This window comes from Protopterus annectens, chromosome 12.part0 (genome assembly GCF_019279795.1).
Source record: "Protopterus annectens isolate FY-2018-M chromosome 12.part0, PAN1.0, whole genome shotgun sequence".
Classification (NCBI taxonomy): Eukaryota; Metazoa; Chordata; order Ceratodontiformes; family Protopteridae; genus Protopterus; species Protopterus annectens.
In genome coordinates this window covers 218,034,630-218,059,208 of record NC_056746.1, presented here as the reverse complement: position 1 = coordinate 218,059,208, position 24,579 = coordinate 218,034,630, and the positions used below count along the sequence as shown (strand labels likewise).

The 24,579-nt window shown below is 40.6% G+C and overlaps 1 protein-coding gene across 4 annotated transcripts in view; it reads right to left on the bottom strand.

Moving 5' to 3' along the window:
* Window positions 1-24,579, bottom strand: part of FLCN (folliculin) — a 439,052-nt gene that overhangs the window by 197,809 nt on the left and 216,664 nt on the right. For all 4 annotated transcript variants that reach the window (XM_044089272.1, XM_044089270.1, XM_044089269.1 and 1 more), the window contains exon 7: window positions 13,561-13,751. In XM_044089272.1, the coding sequence (XP_043945207.1) occupies window positions 13,561-13,751 (191 nt within the window). The remainder of the gene's footprint in view (window positions 1-13,560; window positions 13,752-24,579) is intronic.

Below are 24,579 nucleotides of genomic sequence, written 5' to 3'. Positions count from 1 at the left end.
AATATGTCTTACCAGCCCGTCCTCCAATGTTCTTTCTGTTCAGCCTGTCCCATATTTTCTTGGAGACATCTATTGTATTGCTATGCAGCATGCATTCAAAGAGCTCATTCTTCATATCCAGCACTCTTATTTCTGCAACTGAGACCAAACCTCTTTCTTTTCTACCCTAGGTAACTTATTTTACAAAGCTTTACATTTCCTTATCTTAGTAGCTGTTTAATCTCTAGTCGTGTTTGCAGTGATCAATATCATAGAATGTCCCTGTTCATAAAACAAACTCTTAAAGGAGAACCGCATGCACAGACTAAAAAAAACATGTTTATTTCATCATGTTTAGATGTTTCCAATATTTTAACACCACTGTGGGACTCTCTACAAGTTTTTAAATATTTTTATATGTAATTTAAGAGTCTGGCCACATGGGGTCTAGCATCTTGCTGAAAGTTAAACATTTTTGTAAACCTCCATGTATCCCAGAATTCAGTGTTTGTCCTTAACACATTACATCACGCAGCCTTTTTTGTTCAGAAACTTCTGTCACTGCATTCATTTTACATGCATACACAAGGGTTTTTCATTCTGTAAATTTCAACTAAAATATCCTGCTGTTAAATGCCTACTTAAAAAAACTAACTGAGACAAAGCCAAAGAACAGACTTGGAGTCTTTGTTTTACTGCTTCTTCTTTACAGAGATCCCAATTTGCACTCTTTTGTGATGCCTGAGCCATAGCTCTTTAGATCATCTCCCCTCCCCCTTCATACTTCCCCTCCCAAGCTGTCAAAGTGCTAAAAGTAATTTGACCTGTTGTTGCTTTGATTGACACCTCACCACAGGGGACTTGACTCATCCAATGTTTCCTAGTTCTAGCCTTTTCTTTCCAACAGTGGGACACTTATTTATGCAGCACCATGGCTTCCTGTCATGAAACAGGGATGCATAGTTCAGAGTATTTGAAAACACGCTTGTCAAATAAAACTACCTACTTTCTCTGGGCTATCCTGTTTGCCTGGAATACACACAATATAGTGCTGTAAACAGAATAGTTAATGGACAAAAAATACTAATTTGACTTGCTTAAGGTTCAGGTATCATCTGCTTACTCAAATCACTGCTGACTCACTATACGAAGTCTTGTAAAGCCCATGTACACATTTTTGTTTATAGTTTACCATTATGCCAACAGTTACACATGTCTTATTAATTACATGATTTCAATAACAGGTTTGCTGGTGTGTATTTCTTGATTTTTTTACGTGAAAACAGTGGCCCAGTGTGTGATCATACCGTGATGTAGATCCATGCTGAAAAGCACTATGTGCAAACAATAATACATGTAGTACAGCAACAACATGTTCCATGGAGGCTTTTGCAAGACAGTGGGCAGTGTCTAATTGCATTTTGATAAGTATACCTGCTTACACACCCTTTTTGTGTTTCTCCTTATAAAAAGCCACATCACTAGTCATCATATATCAGAGATTTTTGTTTTCAGCTTTAACACAAATATATTACATATGCAGTAATGCAATATGCAGTGCTGCAGCCCATCTCAGTGTCCAAGTACTAGTAGATGTTTGGAGAACTACTGTCCCAGTCAGTTCCAAGCTTGCACAATACCTCACCCAGGCCACTTATTTTTTCATGAAATAACAGGTTGTCAGGATACCACACATTACCGCTCCATGGATAAATCTGACCATGATGTTGTGTTCCAAGTTGTGTTATTGAACCCATGAGACCAGGACTACAATCAATAACAGCTATCGCAACTGGAAGGGTCAACATGCGCACATGTACTGAGGGAGCACATTGAAAATGACATTGCGCCTTTGTAAATGCCAATTACAAAAAAACCCATTATCTATGCTGGGTAACCACCGGTTTCAGACACAGCGTAATCTATTGGAAAATAATGTCATGCAGACAGTATTTCTGAACATCTATAGAAATCACTGTTGTGTAGGAACAGCACTGCAACCTACAGACCACAAGGTACACTTAAGTTACTTAGGGAACTTTACACAGCCCTTCCACCCCAATCCATCCACACACTTGCACCCATCACTACCAACCATCATCCATAATATTAGAAATCCCCCCCCCCCCCAAGTGTACCGCCACAGACAACCCTTGTTTTTAATAGTTACAATAAGTTGCTTCGAACAAATAATCATAGGCATCTGCTAAGCAACGCAAATCAGTCCCACAGACAAAACAATCATCAGTAAAACTACTCTAGCCTTGATACTGACATTGATTGAAACAGCATTGAAATATGTTCTTATAAAATGCATATGGACACTTCCGGATACATGTTAACATATGGACTAATGTCACATTGGCTCCTTGCATATTCCAAAACAATTGTACAAACATTAATGTGTTGTGTGATGCACATTCCCGATTGTATCATACAGCACACGTAGAGATTGTTTAAAATTGACTACATTGAAAATAGTTTCTGTAAGCAATGACAATGCAGCACCATTATTGAAAAAACTGCCCAATTATGCATATTTTCCAGATACAAAGGAGACTCGCACTTTGTCGATACAATTGAATTGAAACAGTAAATAAGCACAATCTCAACAAAAGTGAAATGTATCGAAACAATTACACGAGCCATCTGTAACCGATTAACAGGTAGGAGCTAGCAAATTTATATTTAAAATATTCAGCTGCAAATAAAGTGCTTGTTGGCCTGGCACACATTGCCTATGATACAAAGACATGTGGAATTTATGGAAAACTAACAACCACTTCATACTAACTGCACATTTTGCAAAGGACCGATGCTCCCTTGACTGCACCATCCTCCCACTACAATGAATCACTCAATCGATATACAAAAAAATTTGTAAACTAATAATGAGATATTAGTGAGCCAATAACTGTATATGTCACTGTTTCAGTGGCAGGATGAACGCCAGCTGCCCTCGAAGACATTGTCTATCTTCCGGAGAGAAGTATATAAGCGAGTAGTATTGCAAACGGGAATGGATGGCATAAAACAACAATAATTACATAGCTTCTCCACAATGACAGTCTGCGGAATGCAGCATCCTCCCACAAGTACCACAAAGTACAGTTTCAGTTTTCCCAAACATACCATAAGAGTAGAAAGCACGAGTATATGAATAAAGAAAATCATTGTGTTGTGCTACTAGCAGTGCTAGCAAACTTGGCATAACAAGAACTAAGACATTTCCCTCACTCTCATGAAGACAGCCTTGTACCAATGCTGCACTCAAGTCTGTAACTAAACATTCATCTAAATAAGGAAATACTCAGATTTTTCACAACTAGAATGTTACAGCTGACACTGACAAACATTGCAAGGATAGAGGAAGGCCAGAGAGAAATGTCATAATTTGAAGTGGTCAAAGCCATATTAGTTGGAATATGTAGATGCAATGTTTTATCATGCTTAAACTGCTGTAGAAAGCCTCCTGATGGTGACCTGAAACAGCTCTAGTGGATCCAGAATTTCACAAGCAGGCTGTTAACAGATACGACCTTAGATATACATATCACATCTATGATTTAGAGCAGGGGTGTCCAACCTTTTGGCTTGCCGTGGCCGCATTGAGTGAATAGAAAATGTCTTAGGGCCGCATATATAATATATCATATAGTTAACTCTTTCGCTACCACGGGAGACCAAAGTCGACCTCCTGGCTGTACTGTGGTTGCATTCGACCAATTAATACATTTTTTTTTTTTTATTTATCATTTGTTGACCGGGAAAGTCCGACTATGTTCCACAGAGCCTGTTTTCAGTGGAGGCCCGTGGAGAAATGCTCCGGAAATAAATAATTGCCTAATATTTGCCCTAAAATTCTAATTCTCATTCTGATTTTAATTCTCTAATCTATCAGTTAGATCTTAGTTAATATATAGATTTTTTTTTACTAATAAAGATTCACTACAGCACTAGCGTTTCTCATTGGGAAAACCACTCCAGCAGTCCATCTACATACAATGTCAACATTAGCAGTCCTACAATACTATAATCCACAAAAATAAGCCAAACAATTTGCAATAAAGTAAAGAATTCACATTACTGACTTAATAAAACGATTCTGAATAAGCTACAAGAGGGTCTCACCCAAACAAATGACTGGTGCCAGAAACATGTCCTCAAGCTAAATGCTAAAAAAATGTACAATCATCCCCTTTGAGGAGAGTGATGTCCCCACAAATTATAACATTAATAACAATGTTGTAAGCACGCAATCAGTCGTGAGGTGCGTGGGCACCCGGGTTGATAGAAACCTGACTTTTGAACACCACATTGTCTCGGTTGTAAGGAAAGGTTTTTACATGGCCCACCTCAATTAGTAAGGGTATCTCATCCAGGGACAAGGAGGTCATAACATCCCTGTATTCTTCCTTTACAAGTGCAATTATTGAGCGCAGCACCCCTTTTGGCACGTGCCTCAGCAAAACCACATGCCAAAAGAAAGAGTACAACCATTTCTAACAAAAAAAGTCAAAGGACTAAGTTCACTTAGTTATACAAACAGACTAAAAAGCTTCTTGCTTTCCTCTGTCTCTCACTGGCCCCTATAAATTTCATCACTGGCTTGCTTTCCAGGCTAAGAAAGATCCTGCCTTAAGAGCTCTCCACCTCAGAAATACTGGTTATATTTAAAAGACTCGCCACAAAGACCACAGCCTTCACTGCAACATAAACAAGCCACTTTGTATGGACAGGTTCTTGACACAAAAACTTTCAACTTCTGTAAAAAGCTCCTCTCATTATCAAACAATGTAGTTCAACAACACTACAACTGGATGGATAGCCATGAGTATAGTCCTTAAGTAAGCAGCATAGCCTTCATCAAACAGGAAGGAAAATCCACATACTAAACTTTCCCAGCTGGATGGCTAAGATCTAATATTGGTTACTCAAATCTACTTGTCTAAGAAGAGGGGCCTATTTAACTATGAATTCCTTTTGCAAAAATATATTCAGTAAACATATTAAATCTCTCCCTCTTACACACACACACACACACACAGAAAAGGAGCCCCTACTTGTAAAATAGGCAACCTCAGTAATCACATGACACAGTCTCACTGATTGAAACTTTCTGGAAGTCAAAATATCTGAAAAAAATACATAATAGAGATGGATTCATCCATGCAATTTCCCACCACCAAAAGGACCATCAATAAATCAACAAACAACTGCTCAGCAAAAATTAAATTAATAAATCTATAAACTCTCTAAGATCATACTATATACTGGAGTAAACATATAACTTCCCTCCAATCTAAAGTCATTTGACATTCAGACATTTTAATTTGTGCTGAAGTTATTCACAGACTGACTGTTTACTAAGATGTAATGCTGACCACAGCTTTTGAAAAAAACAAATTCCCACACTCTGTCAATAGCTCAAAATTGAAGAAAGGATTACTTTATTATGTAAATAAAACAATGGCAGGAGGAACCAAACTGAAATAAGTTAGAATCCAAACAAATAGCGTACAAGACTTTTAATCACCGCTTTCATCAACAGACTTCCTCAGAATTCATTCATTCAAAAAAACAACGCCCTTAAATACAAGTTAAAAACCAATTTACAAAACGTTAACAAGTTAATTACTAATTAAAAAGGTAATGAAATCAATTTATCTAAAAAAGAAAGACAAATCATGATGTTTGTTTATAGATAATTTACGGTATTTTAAAAAACATTTTACATTTATTGTTTCGTTCAAACCCGGAGGTTTATCTGATGCTAACTTGATCTGCCATAAAGTCTCTCTTTGCTCCAGATAGTTTTTAAAATCCCCAGCCCTCATGTCTTGTTTGCAAACTTCAACCACAGAAAAAACAAATTTCTTAAAGTTACAACAGATGATGGAATGTTTAAATAAGGCATTGTTAGAATCTTCACTCTTTATGCTGTATATATGTTCTTTAATGCGTGTCCCCAAAGTTCTGGTGGTCATTCCCACATAGAAAGCGGGACACGCAGTGCACAAAGCAATATAAACAACACCAGAGGTATTGCAAATAATGTATCCAGGCACCTCTAAAGTTCTATCTGCAGTGATAACACAAATGAATGGACCTGTAGAAATATATCTGCAGATTTTACAGTTCTGACAACAAAACATGCCTTTTTTGTTAGTGATAGCCTTGTTAATACCTAAATTATCACATTCAAGCAGCTTCTTAATGTTGTAATTATTTCGAAAAATAAAATTGGGTTTCTTGCCAATCACTTTTATTATTATTATTATTACTTTATTATGTATTTATGTAATTTTGGAAAACCTTGTTTTAACTGTTAAATTGATCACACACCCAGAAACACAGAAAAGTTATTGTGATAAGTAAACTACAGACTGCTGCAAGAAATCAGTCACAGCACACTATGCTTACGTCCGAACCAATGAGGCATACCTGTCAATTCCAAAAGAATTAAAGTAGCGTAATAAGAAAGCTATTTGCAAGGTTACATGGCAGTTTATATTGGGAATAAGTGGAGATATTAAAAACGCTCTGTTTCTCATAATTATGGTGAAAAGCCTGCCAAGGTAAATACAACCTTCTGATTTAGCATGGAACCATACCTCTGAACCTTAGAGCAAGAATTCTGGACAAAGTGAAAAATAAAATTGGGACACAGGCCCAAAAATAGTTATGCATCACAGACACCATTGAAACAAGTGTAGCTGCAAACATTATACATCACGTATAATGTTTCTATCCCATTATTGTCAGTTAAGCATTATATGGCTCATTCAATCCTGCCTTCTTTTACAACAAAGAAAACCATACTTTGAAATGACAAATTCATTAAAAATAATAAAACACATTGGCTCCACATCATGGCACTTCCTACCTGCAAACAACCACAGAGCTTTCACTGAAACTAGGTTTGCTTACTTCCACATAATGACACCTCTCCCTAATTAAGTCTAATGGTATACAATATACCAGGATCTGGACTACCTGAAATAAATTAAATTATGGCCTGTAAATTGCAAGTGCATTTTGTTTAATTAAACTACATTTCAAAGCCCGCTTGCTGTATTTTTTCAGTAACATCCCAATATCCATTTCCAGGTCACTTTACAAGACATTGGCAGTGGTAGACTTAACATCCTACAGATCCCTGCAGGACCACACTCATACTGCTAACATTGTCCATTAAATGTAAATATCCATCCACTGTAAGAGGCAAGAAGCTGTGTCTTAAAATCTATTTTTGGCATTCCTAGTACCCAAGTATCACGTTTTAAAACAAAAAACATTCGCCACTGTTTGCAAGTCTCTGTCTTTAATAACCATCTACTATTGCAGCACTCCTTACTTGCATCCCCCCACACACACACTCTCCTTACTTGCATCCCAAACACACACTCCTTGCTTGCACCCCCCACACACACACACTCCTTGCTTGCATCCCACACACACACACACACACACTCCTTGCTTGCATCCCACACACACTCCTTGCTTGCATCCCACACACACTCCTTGCTTGCATCCCACACACACTCTTTGCTTGCATCCCACACACACACACACACACACACACACACACACACACACACACACACACACACACACACACACACACACACACACACTCCTTGCTTGCACCCCACACACACATGAGCACCTCCAGGATTGCATGGATCAAGCAATCCCAAATAAAATCAAGACCTTTTCCACCAAAGGCAAGCGCCCGAGCTGGTGGACCCCAGCCATAAACAAACTTTACAACAAGAGGAGAAAGCTACTACAAGATAGAGCAAAATCCCTAAAAGGGAAGACATCTCTGATCAATACTAGTAAAAAACTACGATCACTCATAAAATCATCCAAGGCCAACTTTGAGAGAAAAATCGCCAAGGACTCAAAAGACAACCATAAGGCCTTCTTTATGCTATGTTAGAAATCTGGGTGGAAACTCCCAGATATGCTCAGAATTAGTCCAAAATGATACAAAAATCACTGAACCCACAGACATTGCAAACATACTGGCAGACAGGTTCAGTGAAAATTTCTCCCCTCCCTCCCCCCCAAAAGGAGAAATATCTATCCCAGCAGAGTGTAGCCTCCCAATCATCTCAAATGCCCAGGTGAGAGCTGCTCTCTCTAAAGCTAAAAACACAGCATCAATGGGACCGGATGGTGTCCCGGCTGTGTGCTACAAACTCAATGAGGAACTAAACCCACACATAAGGCTGCTGTTTAATCTTAGCCTTACCACAGGATACGCACTCAAAGAGTGGCGACGGCAACTGTGGTCCCACTCCACAAAGGCGGTGCTTCTACGGACCCTGGTAATTACCGCCCATAAGCTTAACAAGCCTGGTCTGCAAAGCTATGGAGAGGATCATAATGGAACTCATAAATAAAGACATAGGGGACCTACAGACATTGGATCCTACCCAATTCGGCTTTGTCAAGGGCAGATCATGCCTCTTGAACTTGGTCGACTTTTTTAAAACAGTCACCAAGGCCATTGATGAGGGTAAGGCAGTTCACACAGCCTACCTTGACCTTGCAAAAGCTTTCGACACAATACCCCACTCGGTATCATAGAAAAGCTCACCAGCTTAAATGTAAACCCATATGTCACAAGATGGGTTGCAAACTGGCTCAAGGACAGAACCCACAGGGTTTGAGTTGCTGGTGCCATGTCAGACTCAAGCGGTCACAAGCGGTGTCCCACAGGGCTCAGTCCTGGGCCCCTCTTGTTCGGAATCTACTTTTCAGAAGTGCAGGCAAACATAGGAGGATTGTGGCTGACAAAGTTTGCAGATGACTGCAAACTGGGCGCCATAGTTGAAAATCCATCAGACACAGATATCCTTCAGAGAGGTCTCATAGAAACGGATAACTGGTGCCAGAGCCATGGCCTTAAGCTAAACGCCAAAAAATGTATAGTCATACCCTTTGGTAAAAACAAGGTAACCCCAAGTTACCACATAGGTGGCAATCCATTAAGCACAGAAAAGGTTATCAGGGACCTGGGGACCCAAGTTGACAGTAACCTTTCTTTTGACACTCACATTGCCAAAGTGGTTAGGGGGACCTTCTACATTGCCCACCTGATTATGAAGTGATTCACATCCAGATCAAGGGAGGTCAATGTTCCCCTGTACTCTTCACTTATCAGACCAATGATTAAGTACAATTCCCCATTCGGAATGTATCTTACCCGACACCTGCAGCAACTGGAAAGACCCCAAAAGTTCCTCACCAAAAGGATAAAGGGGCTCAAAAATATGCCATATGCTGCCCGACTGAAGAAACTCCAGCTCTATTCAGTCGCATACCGTCTGCTCAGAGGTGACCTGTGCCTGACATACAAGGCCATGTCCAACCTGGAATTAATGGACATGCTCCACCTCAAAAAATCCAAATCCACCAGAGCCACAAGAGCAAGAGACTTAAACCTCAACACGGATATAAATAGGACGTGCTGGAGGGACAGATTCATCACCCAGAGACTCCCTATGCTGTGGAACAGAATCCCGGTCCATGTGAGACAGAGCACCTCGCTGGCTCTGTTCAAGAGGAATCTTGACCAGTGGATGGGAGATCGTAGGTTTACCCCGGGGATCATCTCTGTATCACTGCTGGACAGAGGCATGGCAAACTAATGGGTATAGTATTCTGCAACCTAAGGGGTGATGAAAGCCACATAACTCTGGCTAGGCTTATAAATGCCCTAGGGCAGATAGCCTAGTATGAACCTATGAACAAAGGTACAATGTTATTATTATGATTATGTGCAACAATGAATCCCCTTGCTTGCATGCACACAAACACACACACACCCACACAGACAGACCCCTTTCTTGCATACACACACACACAGCCAGACCCCTTGCTTGCATACACACACACCCCTAGACCCCTTGCTTGCATACACACATACCCCCAGACCCCTTGCTTGCATGCACACATACCCCCAGACCCCTTGCTTGCATGCACACAGACGCACCCACAACCCCTGCTTGCATGCACCCACCCACACAGACAGACCCCTTGCTTGCATGCACACACACACCCTCACAGACAGACCCCTTGCTTGCATGCACCCACACAGACAGACCACTTGCTTGCCTGCACACACACCCACACAGCCAGACCCCTTGCTTGCATGCACACGCACACCAACACAGACAGACCCCTTGCTTGCATGCACACACACAGCCAGACCCCTTGCTTGCACGCACACCCAGACCCCTTGCTTGCACACACACCCAGACCCCTTGCTTGCACGCACACACACACACACACACACACACACACACACACACACACACACAGACTCCCTGCTTGCATACACACACACACACTCCCTGCTTGCATACACACACACACACTCCCCTTGCTTGCATGCACACACACACTCGCCCCTTGCTTGCATGCACACACACACACTCGCCCCTTGCTTGCATGCACACACACACACTCGCCCCTTGCTTGCATGCACACACACACACTCGCCCCTTGCTTGCATCCACACACACACAACTCCCTGCTTGCATACACACACACACACACACACACACACACACACACACACACACACACACACACACACACACACACACACACACACACACACACACACACACACACACACACTTGCTTGCATACACACACACACACCCCCTTGCTTGCATACACACACACTCCCCTTGCTTGCATACACACACACCCCTTGCTTGCATACACACACACACACCTTGCTTGCATACACACACACACATGCACACACTCCCTTGCTTGCATACACACACACACACATACACACACTCCCCCTTGCTTGCATACACACACACACACTCCCTTGCTTGCATACACACACACACACACACCCTTGCTTGCATACACACACACACACCCCCTTGCTTGCATACACACACACACACACACACACACACACACACACACACACACCCCCTTGCTTGCATACACACACACACACTCCCCCTTGCTTGCATACACACACACACACACACACACACACACACACACACACACACACCTTGCTTGCATACACACACACACACACCCCCCTTGCTTGCATACACACACACACCCCCTTGCTTGCATACACACACACACCCCTTGCTTGCATACACACACACTCCCTCCTTGCTTGCATACACACACACACACTCTCGATTGCTTGCATACACACACACACACACACCCCTTGCTTGCATACACACAGACGCTTGCATACACACACGACTCCCTGCTTGCATACACACACATGACTCCCTGCTTGCATACACACACACTCCCCTTGCTTGCATACACACACACACACACACACACACACACACACACACCTTGCTTGCATACACACACACACACCCCCTTGCTTGCATACACACACACACACCCCTTGCTTGCATACACACACACACACCCCCTTGCTTGCATACACACACACCCCCTTGCTTGCATACACACACACACCCCCTTGCTTGCATACACACACACACACACACACACACACACACACACCCTTGCTTGCATACACAAACACAATCCCTCCTTGCTTGCATACACAAATGGCAGACATACAAAATCAGCATACAGACTAGCACACACTGTACTTCACACAAGCTAGTTTGCTATAAATAGAAATAAAGAAAAAGACAAACTACGGAAATGGACATTCAGTTGGCAGCAGACTCAACAAAGAAAGAAAAGCCAGCATTCACACAGACTCCACGCACACACACACTCCGACTTGAGGAAACAGCAAAAACAGTCACATACAGACTTCCGAAATACGAGCATGCACATGCACCGGATATTAGGGGAAAAATGCACATAACCGAGCAGTACACAATACGAGCTTCGGGAATCGCAAAACAGTTAGGGAAACGCTGTGAGTTGTACGCTTCTAGTAAGGGAAGCCATTGCCCAAACGAACGTTTGATTAGGTGCACGCCGTCCATGCCTCCATCTCCTACTAACACCGATACGTTTAGTGTGCTAGTCGGAAAATACATTCACACATACACTCACTTGCCCCTCATCATTCACTCATGCACAGCAAAAGAAACAGCAGCATCAGACTAAAAATCAACATACTGACCATTTGCACACACTCTATACTCGCACTTGCATTCACTCATTCTCACAGTGTACTTACCCGGGCTTGCAGCCTAACAAAAGAAAACGGCAACCGTGACAGAAAAGCCAGCATTCACACACATGCACTCCACGAATTCGCACACACACACACACACACACACACACACACACACACACACACACACACACACACACACACACACACTCGGACTTGAGAAAACCACAAACACTCACCGGATCACACACACAGAGTTAAGAAATAAGCAGCATACACATACAAAAACAGTACTGAAACAGAACCGAGCAGTCAATAAGGCATAAAATATAACCCAGCAATAAACAGTAGAAAGCAAAAGTAGTGTAGCACGTGGCAGGCAAAACAAGAACTATCGCTTACTAAGCCAGATAACAAAAAAAGTCACGGCCCCAAAATTGCATATAAACAAAAGCTAGCTGTACAATTATCTTGATAAGATTTTAAAAAACTCACCTGAGCAACAAAGTTAAATACAGGCAATCCAAGTTCTTGAAGTCCGACAGTATAATGAACTCGATGCAATTTACTTCTACAGAAAGGGAGTTCCACATTGTAGATACTGGGTTTTTGGAGTGGGCTGGACAAGACAGCTGTGACGTCAATAAGTGGGAGGTTCTCTGCCTGCTTCTATAGACTACGCTAATATGGTAGTGCTGACGTCTGTTTGTGGGAGGGAATTCCCTGGTAACTACTACAGAAGTGTAGTTGCCCTGACGTCAACAATTACGAGCCAGCTGGAGGATTTTACAGGGCGGGATAACTTCATTTTTAAATTGCAGTGAAAATACTACGGAAAAGGAGGCTGGCTAGGAGGTGAAACAGTGGAGTGAATATTTTTTTAATGCTGCGGTAAGAATTTCTGTTTGTAGGATGAAATAAAAGGGACAGCAAAAGACTGCAGGTACAGAAATCGGATTTAATATCCCACTGTTCTCCTTTAATGAAAGTCTTTTAAGGCTGCTTGTGTAGCTCAAGCACATTTATTTACAGACATCAATGAGCAAGTCATTAGATGACAAATATCATGCCAAGGCAAATGTAAAATCAATTTGTCCCATTAAGAAATAAACAAATCACTTTAACAATACTTCTCAGTTATGAAAACTGCAAAAAACATAACTTATAGCTCATTAAAAGAAAATTATGTCAAGTGGCCGACAATTTCAATCCAATGAAAAAGTACCTGAAGAAAGCATATAGGAAAACTGTCAATATACAAGGAATTCATCAAGTGATGCTGAAGAATTAGCAATACTAATAATATTATCCTTATGCAAGCAACTACTAACTGTTTTAAATGTGGTAAAGTTGATGGGTAGCTGGCCGAAGATTACAAATACTAAAAAATTCTTCTATATAGAAAGATCTATATTACCATCAACTTTAATTTCTTAGAGGTTCTTCTGATTTCCACTTACCTGTCTCATATGCCTTAGGGAACGGAATACTGCAGATCTTGTAGGGGCTTCATTCCAACTACACTCAGACAGCAGGGAGGCATCAGTTGAACATTTTGAAAGTTTGTTCCCTTCCACCAGGTCATTCTTGGTATTACATTTCACATCTTCTTCACTAGAACCATCCCAGGCCTCAGACTCCTCTTCCAGCTCTGAAATCGGTAATAAAAAGCAGACAATCTTGTTAAACCTGCTGTTAATCAAGCTGTGTACAGTGCTTCCATTAGCAGTGACATCTTATTTTAGCCAGTAAAAACAGTAAGAGGTTTTACACTGATCTAACAAATGCCAAAAACACAGAAATGCAATAGCAATATATTTACATGATGTAAGTTCAATCTACACTGCCCTGACAATACAGAACAAAAATTATGCTAATAAATCAAAATAGTCAGGGACTGTAAACAAAGGACCATGTGGAAATGATGCACATAAAGGCTTGCTACAAATAATAAGGCAACTAACAATTCAAAGGAGGACTTAAAAAAAGTGAGAGAAAAAGAAGAAACACTATGACTCTGCAGCAAAGCCTGAGATTCAACATGGACTCCAAAACATATCAGATTCTAAAGTAACAGGATTTTTGTTAGCACACAGTTTCTGAAGAATATGAAGTCTGAAACTCAAATGTATGTCATTATTTAGTGACTTAAATCTTCAATGAATTGCCAAAAACAAAACATACATTTTATGAGGGACAGACCAAAAATATGAGGGAAAACTCTGGGCATTCTGCAAAATTCTGGACAGTTGAGAGGTATGGTCTCCTGTGAACATTATGATTTTAAATAATATACTTTTCAGTTGTACTTTACTTCATTTTTTTTACATTGTATATATTGCTCTGAAACAGGTTCGCCAAATTGTCATATAGTAAAGTAGCCACATGACATCTTGTTCCTAGTAGCACTTCCCATTAGTATTCAAAAGAAGTTAAAGTTCTTAACTGATGGTAAAGGAGAGGCAGTGTGCACATAGATGATGAGACTTGTCACTAAGTGTTGCGTGAGTTTAAAAATGAGAAAAAAATATCTAGGCATCACATTTCACAAGAATCTCATCATTTAATATACACACTGAGTCCCAAATTAATGAAGTATTAATTCAGGTAAAACTGTCCTACAGAATCTCAAACAACAGACTTTACTCAAGCTATAGCAATAAATGTCCTTCCATCCAAAATAGAATACGGCATTTGAACTATTTCCCTGTGTTTGATTCAGAATACCTGTTAGAAAAATATGTATCCACATATATAGTATTCATATATGTATTAGTGTTATGCTGGCTGCATTAGAAGTCTAAAAGGGTTAACACATTTATTCTGTTACAGGCTTGAAAATAATTGCATGTACTTTCTGACTTTGCTTCTGGTCAGCTCAGTGAATGACCTTGTTCATACACTGAGAAAGATGATTTTGCTAGCATTAGGAGAATAGAACAATACAGCATTCTGAAATGTTATTAGACTTAGGCAAATAATAGCCGACTGATAACCACACAACCCAAAGGTTGCAACAAAAACAAAGTCCAATACTTCACAATGTTGCTCCGGTACAATGAAGGCTGTCCCTTTACCCATGTACCACACTGCTTAGGTAATCCAAAAATCGATCTCAAACGGATATTTTGAAAAATTTATTGTGAACAAAACGTAAGATACATGAAATAAAATAAAATACTTAAACACACGAAAAGAAAAGTAACTGATTTAGCGCTTTCATCTCCTGCACCGGAGACTTCCTCAGAATCCAGTTACCATTAACAAACCATGTATTATATATCACAGTATTATCAACCATGTATCTTACATTTTGTTCACAATAAATTTTTCAAAATATACGTTTGAGATCGATTTTTGGATTACCTAAGCCGTGTGGTACGTGGGTAAAGGGACAGCCTTCACTGTACCGGAGCAACGTTGTGAAGTATTAGGCAAATAACCTTGTTCTTGTTGAGTGAACACTGCAGCTGTAGAGGAACTAGATAAGACTATAGGCTGTAATCAGTACATGCTTTGTGCTCAAAGTAGGAAAGAATCACGAATTGTAACACCAAATCGTTACAGACCAGTGGTCAGCAAGGCCACGTTGTTTTTGAGAAAACTTTCTCAGGGGAACATTTATAATTGTTATATCAGTAGAAAAACTTAGTAAACACCTGTTTTAGAACAATGCTTAGAGTTGTATTTAATTATGTCAGCTTAGAGGGCAATGGCTTACAGAACAGTATAATAATGAAGTATTTCCTGTATAATGTCAGACAAATTTCTGAACTGCATTTTTGTCTCCTTGTACAAGAATAAAGGAACCTTAACTGAACCTTGGCTGCATTGATCTTTGATTTTTCCTTTGACAAGTTGGTCCTTCGTTGACCGGAAACCTCTTGGTTATCCCGGATCAGAAAGGCCTGGTGGCTTGAATCCGTACAGCAGAAGTTACCAAAACAGTTCTTCTTGTTCGAAAAGACCTCAGACTGAATTGTCGTATAAACAGAGGCCGGCCACTTTCTGATCTGCGGCTGACGTGCAGGTTTCAATCGGCCCGGGGTGATCAATTGCTGAGGCTCAGGTAAGGTGATTCTACTTTTTTCTGCTTTAGATCAGGGACTTGATTGTATTTGTTCAGTCAGGATTTTTGTGTAAATCCAGGGACAGAAAAATTGTTATCTTGTCATAGATCAGGGAAACAGAATAAGTAGGCAGGTAGTCTGAAGGGGCTATAAAATCTTCATGGTACCACGTTAAAAACAAGAAGGGTTACGTAACATTCATAAGGTTAGGACAAAATGGGTAATAAGTGTACGAAATGACCCCAAAATCCGCCGTTAACCGAAGATGCAGAATACATGCAGTCACGATGTGCCGCTAACATTAAGTACTACACAAAGTGGGTTAATAAATATGAATTTAATGGTAAACTAGAAAAATCCTCACTCGTCAAACTTTTAAAACAACTCAAAACTGATTCCAAATGGCAGGTAAAAAGACAGCGCAAATTAGGAATTCCTCAGGCACACAGGTGGATTGAGGAAGCAAATCGAAGGGAACAAATAAGTAAAAATTCAAAAGCAATGTTTTTAGATAAAGAGGATAATAACTTGGTTATAGCATCAGCCCCTCCGCTTCCCTTGCCAGAATATGAAGCGAGTGAACAGCCAGGTCCACCCCCATGATACCTTGCTGTTCCATCAGGTAGAGGTGTTACAAAAGCAGAGCCGTTTGTCAGAGATCCTGTCAAGACTAGGTCTCGAACACGCAATTTGAGAGGGGATATTGAGTTATATCAAATAAATAAAAATTTGCGATCTATGAGTGAAGAAGAGATATGCCCACTCATAGAAGTACCAAATCCTCAGGCAGGACAAGAAGGGCAGGACCCAACTCTCCTAGTATACAGACCGTGGATACCGGAAGATATCCGGAAAGCCACAGAGGAAATTCCCCATCCAAAAGTTAATTTTAGAAAGTTTTTAGAAGACTTGGAAGGCATGAGGTTAAGTTATCACTTAAACGGAGAGGAAGTAGAAAAAGTAGTCAGACAAATAGTAGGTCCAGATTGGCACATGATCAGTGGCAACTGGAATCCCAGTGACGCTGCGCTTAAGCCCCTCCCACATAGCAGCACGGAGTTAGACAACAGAGTGAAAGGTCTAACGGACCGAATCTCTGAGAAATGGAAGCCTAGGGCAGACTGGACTTGCATCAATCAATGCATCCAACAAGAAGGTGAAACTGTTGACAGACATTTTGCTAGATTACTGGAATGTTTTTATAACCATAACCATTGTGGAATGCAGACTCCTGAAGACCAGACACAAGATTCCCCATATGAGCAGCAGTTAATGAATGCATTTTTAAAAGACAGTATTGCACCCATAAGCAGTTTTATTACGAAGCATATGGTAGATCATCGCACAAGCAGATTACAGTCACTGCTTGAATATGCTAGGCACGCCAAAAGGCATTTTAATAACAAAAAGAAAAAGAAAGCCCAAGTATTTGCTGTAGATGAAGGAGAAATGTATTTAGTACAGTCTGGGAAGAAGAGCAAGAAGAATGCCCAGGGAAACAAACAATCTGATCAGCGATCAGAGGACTTTGAAGGGCGAAAGAAAAGGGGTGAATGTTTCAAATGCGGTAAAAAGGGACATATGGCAAGGGATTGCAAGAAAAATAAGAAGGTAGCTATGGAGGATAAAAATAAAGAGGGTGAGGACTGACTATATGATAGTCAAGAATCACTAGCTAGGAATAACGAAGAAGGGACAAATGAGAATGTGATAGAGCAGAGAATGTGTTAGGAGAAATAGAGGAAGTGCAGGAAGCTACCGACAGTGAAGACAATGAAATATTAGACCTAGCCTTATTGAGCTTGGAGCTCTATTTGTATGACATGAAACCAGAAGTTACACTCCTGGTAGAAGGGAGGGAAGTCAAATTTCTGTGTGACTCAAGGGCATCACGAACCCTGGTACACCCCTCCAAACTACCGGAGAATTCAGAGTCACATGATTACATATTAGTGAAAGCAGCTAATGGACAGCTGTATCGGGAGCCTCTCTCCCATAATATTGCAATAACAGATCCTGTTTCAGGATTAACCCAGAAAAGTAAAATTGTTGTTTCTGTGAAATGCCCAGTGAACCGTTTGGGCAGAGACCTTATGCAACTATTTGGCATAGCAGTAGTCCCGACCATGCAGGGTATGGAAGCACAGCGACAAATTAATACTTTTGCAGTGCAATCGGAGGGTGACACATTTTATTGTTACAGCCAGGACTGGGTTACGACCGGTCCTGGGGCAATAACTGGAGAGTTAATGAATGCAGCTACTAGTAAGTTCCCCTCCCCTTGCATTGACATACAACACCTATTGCACTGTACTCTGTATTATTGTAATACACCAGGACCTGACAAAGAATATGAGAAAGAATTGTTTAAAAAACGTGCAAACAGACTAGTGTTGCGTAATCTGTACTGGGACATGAAAGGGAACAGTGTAGTTAGCTGTTCATTGCCCCAGGAGTTCTTTGCACTGTATAAATCAAATCGATTACCACATGTTAGTTTAACTAAGGATAAGAGTATGAAATGGGCAGATCTAGGAGAAAAAGTCACAAAATGGGAAAAGCAGACAGAGTCAGAACTGTCAGAACAAGGAGTACAAAGACAGAAACTGAATTGGATAACACAGACACACCCAGCTGTACACTTGCAGTCAAGCGGGGACAGCTGAGAAGCACTCTTATTAGAGGAGGAAAGAAAAGCTTTATTAGACATACCAGAGACTCTCTGGTCAACAGGAAAATCAGATGTAGGACTTATTCGTACAGCAGGACCAGTTACCATCATGCCAAAGTCAGCGTTTAGACCGCAAAAAAGGCAGTACCCCTTAAGAAAACAGAAGCAGGTATTAAACCTATCATAGCAGCTTTACTTAAGGAAGAAATACTGGTGGAATCTCCTGATTCACCATGTAACACACCCTTATTCCCGGTTAAAAAAGCAAATGGAGAATGGCGTATGGTCCAAGATTTGCAAGCTGTAAATGACGCAGTAATATCAAGGGCACCCACGGTGCCAGAGCCACACTCTGTTGAATGATCTAAAGCCTCAACAAAAATATTTTTCTGTGGTAGATATTAGCAATGCGTTCTTTTAAATACTGATACACCCTAACAGCCAGTATTGGTTTGCATTTACATTTCAGGGGAAACGGTATACATATACGCGACTACCACAGGGATATTGTGAAAGTCCAACGATATTCTCACAAGAGATGGCAAGTAACTTGGCGGGGTTTATCCCACCGAAAGGTAGTCAGATTTTACTTTATGTTGATGACATCCTGCTGGCAGCCCCCACCCAGCAAGATTGTAAGGAAGACACTACAGCATTTCTGAAATTCTTAGCCGTTGAAGGACATAAAGTAAGCAAAGATAAATTGCAGCTTTGGAGAAAACAAGTTAAGTACCTTGGATATGTAATATCCAAAGAGGGTAGGACATTAGATGAAGATAGAAAAATAGCAATCTTACAAGCACCAAAACCCACAACCAAGAAGGAGATGATGTCTTTTCTTGGCACGACTAATTTTTGTCGGAGCTGGATCCCAAACTATGCTTTGGAATCTGCACCGTTAACCAACCTGATTTCAAGAAGCCTATGGCAGTGCAAGATTTGATATAATGGACACCAGAAGCAGAATTAGCTTTTTGTAAACTGAAACAGTTGATAGCATCCTCATTAGTTTTAGGATTACCAATAAATGTTTCTTCCAAACCGTAGATTGTAAACAAGGTTATATGACGTCAGTGCAGGCTTCGGCCTCAGTAGTTTTATTCCACCCTCTCAAATTGAGAGTGCCTCATGCAGTTGCGATTATTTTACTGCAAGAGAAGGTAGCATATCTTTCTCCTGCTAGGCATCTATCCTGTATGACTATCTTGTTGAGCCAACCTCACATGACAATTGAACGTTGTACAACTTTGAATCCTTCTACCTTGCTTCCAACTCCTGCAGATGGCACACCGCACAGCTGCCTGCAGGTAATTGAGCAAAAGACAATGCCCAGAAAAGATCTCATGGATGTTCCCTTGGATGATGCCGAGGTGACATATAACGTGGACGGCTCATGCAGAAAGGGTCCTACAGGACGGAACCTAACAGGATATGCAGTAGTTTCGGATACTGAAATTATAGAAACAAAACCTTTACCACATAGCTTATCTGCACAAGCAGAATTTATTGCCTTGACACGAGCATGTACTATAGCAAAGGGTAAATGTGTGAACATTTTTACAGACAGCCAGTATGCTTTTTCTACTGTACATGTTTTTGCGCAACAGTGGAAAAATCGAGGAATGATGACATCTACTGGCAAACAGATTAATCATGCAGAGTTTATTTTAGATTTGTTAGAATCAATTCAGTTACCTCAGAAAGTAGCTATTCGTAAATGCATAGCTCATACCAAGCAACAAGATAGGATTTCAAAAGGCAATGCGAGAGCTGACACAGCTGCAAAGCAAGCAGCCTCAGAAGCATTTCATTTGAACGAGGAATTACAACCTTCTGAGATTTTAGACTTAGAAATGTTAAAAACAATGCAAACACTTACTACACAGGCAGAAAAACGTAAGGTGAGGAGCACTCCTCAAGGAATGACTGTACATCTCCAAAGAAGGAAAACCAATATTGCCATCTAATTTGTTTAGATATGCAGCTTTGTTGAGCCATGGGCAATGCCATGTCTCAACAGGGGGGATGGTACAGTTAGTCAACCGGGTATTCACTACATACGGATTTACAAACTATACAAAATATTTTTGTTTATCATGCCACACTTGTAACAAACATCATGCACAGGGGGCGTTAAAGCCCAAGCAAGGGAGTTTCCCTACACCACTGTATCCGTTTCACACTATTTGTATGGATTTCATAGAACTGAGTAAATGTGAAAATAAACGTTACTGCCTTGTCATTGTAGATGTGTTTTCCAAATGGGTGGAAGCCTTTCCGACTAAAAATCCAGATGCAGCTACGGTTGCAAAGGCTCTGGTTAAAGAGATTATTCCTAGATTTGGTATACCAGAAAGGATCTACAGTGACAATGGCACACATTTCGTAAATCAAACTATACAGCAACTCAGTAGATATTTTGGAATTTCTTTGAAAAACCGTTGTGCATATCATCCTCAATCTGCAGGGTTGGTGGAGAGGCACAATGGGATTTTAAAGAACAAGCTTAGAAAGTTGATGTCAGTTACACAAAAGAAATGGGTGTACTGCCTGCCCCTGGCACTGTTGAGCATGAGAACTGTTCCGAATGCGAAAGGATTGACCCCTTTTGAGATAATATTTGGGAGGGCATACTATACCCCTCAGTGGAAATCTCTCATGCCCACGGACCAGGAAGCAGACTGTACACTAGCAAGATATATGGGACGTATGCTGAACTCTAAACATCTTTTGCAGTCTTCTGTTTCAGGTAAAGAGCCAAATCAACCAATGGAAGCGACAGTAGCCCCAGGCGACTGAGTCTGGGTGAAGATTGTCAAGCGGAAGAATTGGACCTCGCCAAAGTGGGAGGGACCTTACCAGGTCCTCTTGTCGACACCTACAGCAATCAAGATCAGTGAGAAATCCTCTTGGATCCATTTGACACACTGTAAACTTTGCAAAAACTTTGAGCTAGATAAAAATCTTGCTGTTTCACAGAAAGACTAAACATGACAGAATCTAGAGCAAACAGGAATGCAGAACAATCCCAGAAGTATTGCATGGTTATCCTGTTAATTGTACTGACTGTTACAGGCTTGAAAATAATTGCATGTACTTTCTGACTTTGCTTCTGGTCAGCTCAGTGAATGACCTTGTTCATACACTGAGAAACAGATGATTTTGCTAGCATTAGGAGAATAGAACAATACAGCAGACTGAAATGTTATTAGACTTAGGCAAATAACCTTGTTCATGTTGAGTGAACACTGCAGCTGTAGAGGAACTAGATAAGACTATAGGCTGTAATCAGTATATGCCTTGTGCTCAAAGTAGGAAAGAATCACGAATTGTAACACCAAACCGGTGGTCAGCAAGGCCACGTTGTTTTTGAGAAAACTTTCTCATGGGAACATTTATAATTGTTATATCAGCAGAAAAACTTAGTAAACACCTGTTTTAGGACAATGCTTAGAGTTGTATTTAATTACGTCAGCTTAGAGGGCAATGGCTTACAGAACAGTATAATAATGAAATATTTCCTGTATAATGTCAGACAAATTTCTGAACTGCATTTTTGTCTCCTTGTACAAGAATAAAGGAACCTTAACTGAACCTTGGCTGCATTGATCTTTGATTTTTCCTTTGACAATACCTCATTACTTCAGCATGTCTAAAATAAACTTCTGAGATCTGTAAATCTAGCTAGCAACAGAAAGCATCACTGCACTACAATAAACAGAAATAACTGGCTCCCTGTGCCAGTCAGGGGGCTCTTCTCCTCTGCACTCTCAAATTCAGAGTTCTACATCCCCTCTCCTTTATAAACTGTCAGAAATCAAAGCTATGTCATGAAGAATGCTGAATACGTTCAGTTAACAAGTCTTTGATAATGCGATACCTCATAGCTGTTTGCCATCTTTGCATACCTTTCGGTATGGCATACCTTCAAATTTCAGTTAACGTAATATCTCATATCGGCAAGTCATACTTATGGCCTGAGTTGTGGTTGACAAGAGGCCTCAGACCAGTTCTCTTATGATGTCAACAAATATAAAATAAAATGACATTTGCCCAGAAGAGATGAAAAGTCTTGTTTATATTATTTCAGTGGTATAATTCATTCTATTATTTATTTGTAATGTGTGCGGTTTCTTAGTGTGTATCCTGCTCCTTACGTCAGCAACATGAGTAGTTGACAATTTGACAGCTTCCCCATGTTTGAATAATATTGAGTTACACTTTTCTGAAAATCCTGCTCTGAAAAGCATAACTCAAAAAACATGAAAAAAAACCCATAAAAATTATTATTTTTTTTTTTGAAAAGGGCAAGCCCCCACACATCTATACCCTAAAAGTCCACTGCTGGCTTACAGAAAACAACACAATGCAGCTTAATGAACAGCAAATATTCACACTTCAGTAGAGAGTAGTGATTCAACAATTCTCAATGAAGTGTAAGCATGCCCAATTTGACTATAAGGAGCTGCATATTCATCTTTTTACCATCAGATTTCAAGATTAATATTTTTATTTTTTGCTGAGACTTTTAGTTACTGGCTGACAGTTTCAATTATAATCTGTCTGACCTTTACTGACAAGAACCTTACTAGAACTCTGAATGTACGGTTATATGAGCAGCTTGTCACAACAGTAGATGACCAAGTAGAATCACTGCTGCAGCAGAATTCCTAACTGGAATTGGCCTCAGGTGGATGTCCACCCAGGTAGCTCGACTCTCAGAACACTGCTGATGCCTTGGCACAGGATCTCTTCTCCCCACTGTGAGGATGCACACCTATATGATAAACACTAAGTCCACCAAACGAGATGTCCCTTTAAACACACACCATGGAGCCAAGCTGTTCGTTCTGCTATGTGACGCAGTGGTGCAGCGATAGCATTGTCACTTCAAAGCAAGAGATTCTCCAGTCAGATTTTCGCTGGGGTGCCTTCTGTGTGGAGTCTGCATGTCCTCCCTGCGTTTGTGTGGGTTTCCTCTGGGTGCTCCATTTTTCTCCCACATTACAAAGACATACATCTGGACCGTTTCTCCATGGGCCTCTGCTGAACATTGGCTTTATTCCAAGTCGGACTTTCCTGGTAAACAAATGTTAAATAAATAAATATGATAAACACTAAGCCCAACAATCAGGATGTGCCTTCAAACAAACACATGCACATTGTGGAGCAAAGCTGTTTGTTCTGCTATGATTTCATAACAGGTGCTTCTGGCACCTCAGCTTTTGCCTTCATGGAATGAAATTCTTACACCATGCAGCTCATTTTATATAACTGCCACCATTCAGTTAATTAAATAATTTTTAAATAAACAGTGATAATTAAACACCATTATTAAAGTCCCTTCCTTAAAATGCACAGTGCATACTATGTCACTACTATCCCATGTTGCAACTCCAAAACTCCTCATTGCTTACAATAAATCATCCATAACAAAACCACAACAATGCAAGGACTTGTCTTGCTGACTTCTCTTATGACATAAATTGTTTTAAATCCTTGACATTCATAGGTTTATACTAGGCTAACTGCCCTAGGGCATTTATAAGCCTAGCCCAAAGTTATGTGGCTTACGCCACCCCTTATGTTAGAAATACTGTGCCCGTTAGTTTGTTGTGCCTCTGTCCAGTAGTGACACAGAGATGATTCCCGGGGTAAACCTACGATCTCCCATCCACCGGTCAAGATTTCTCTTGAACAGAGCCAGCGAGGTGCTCTGCCTCACATGGACCGGGATT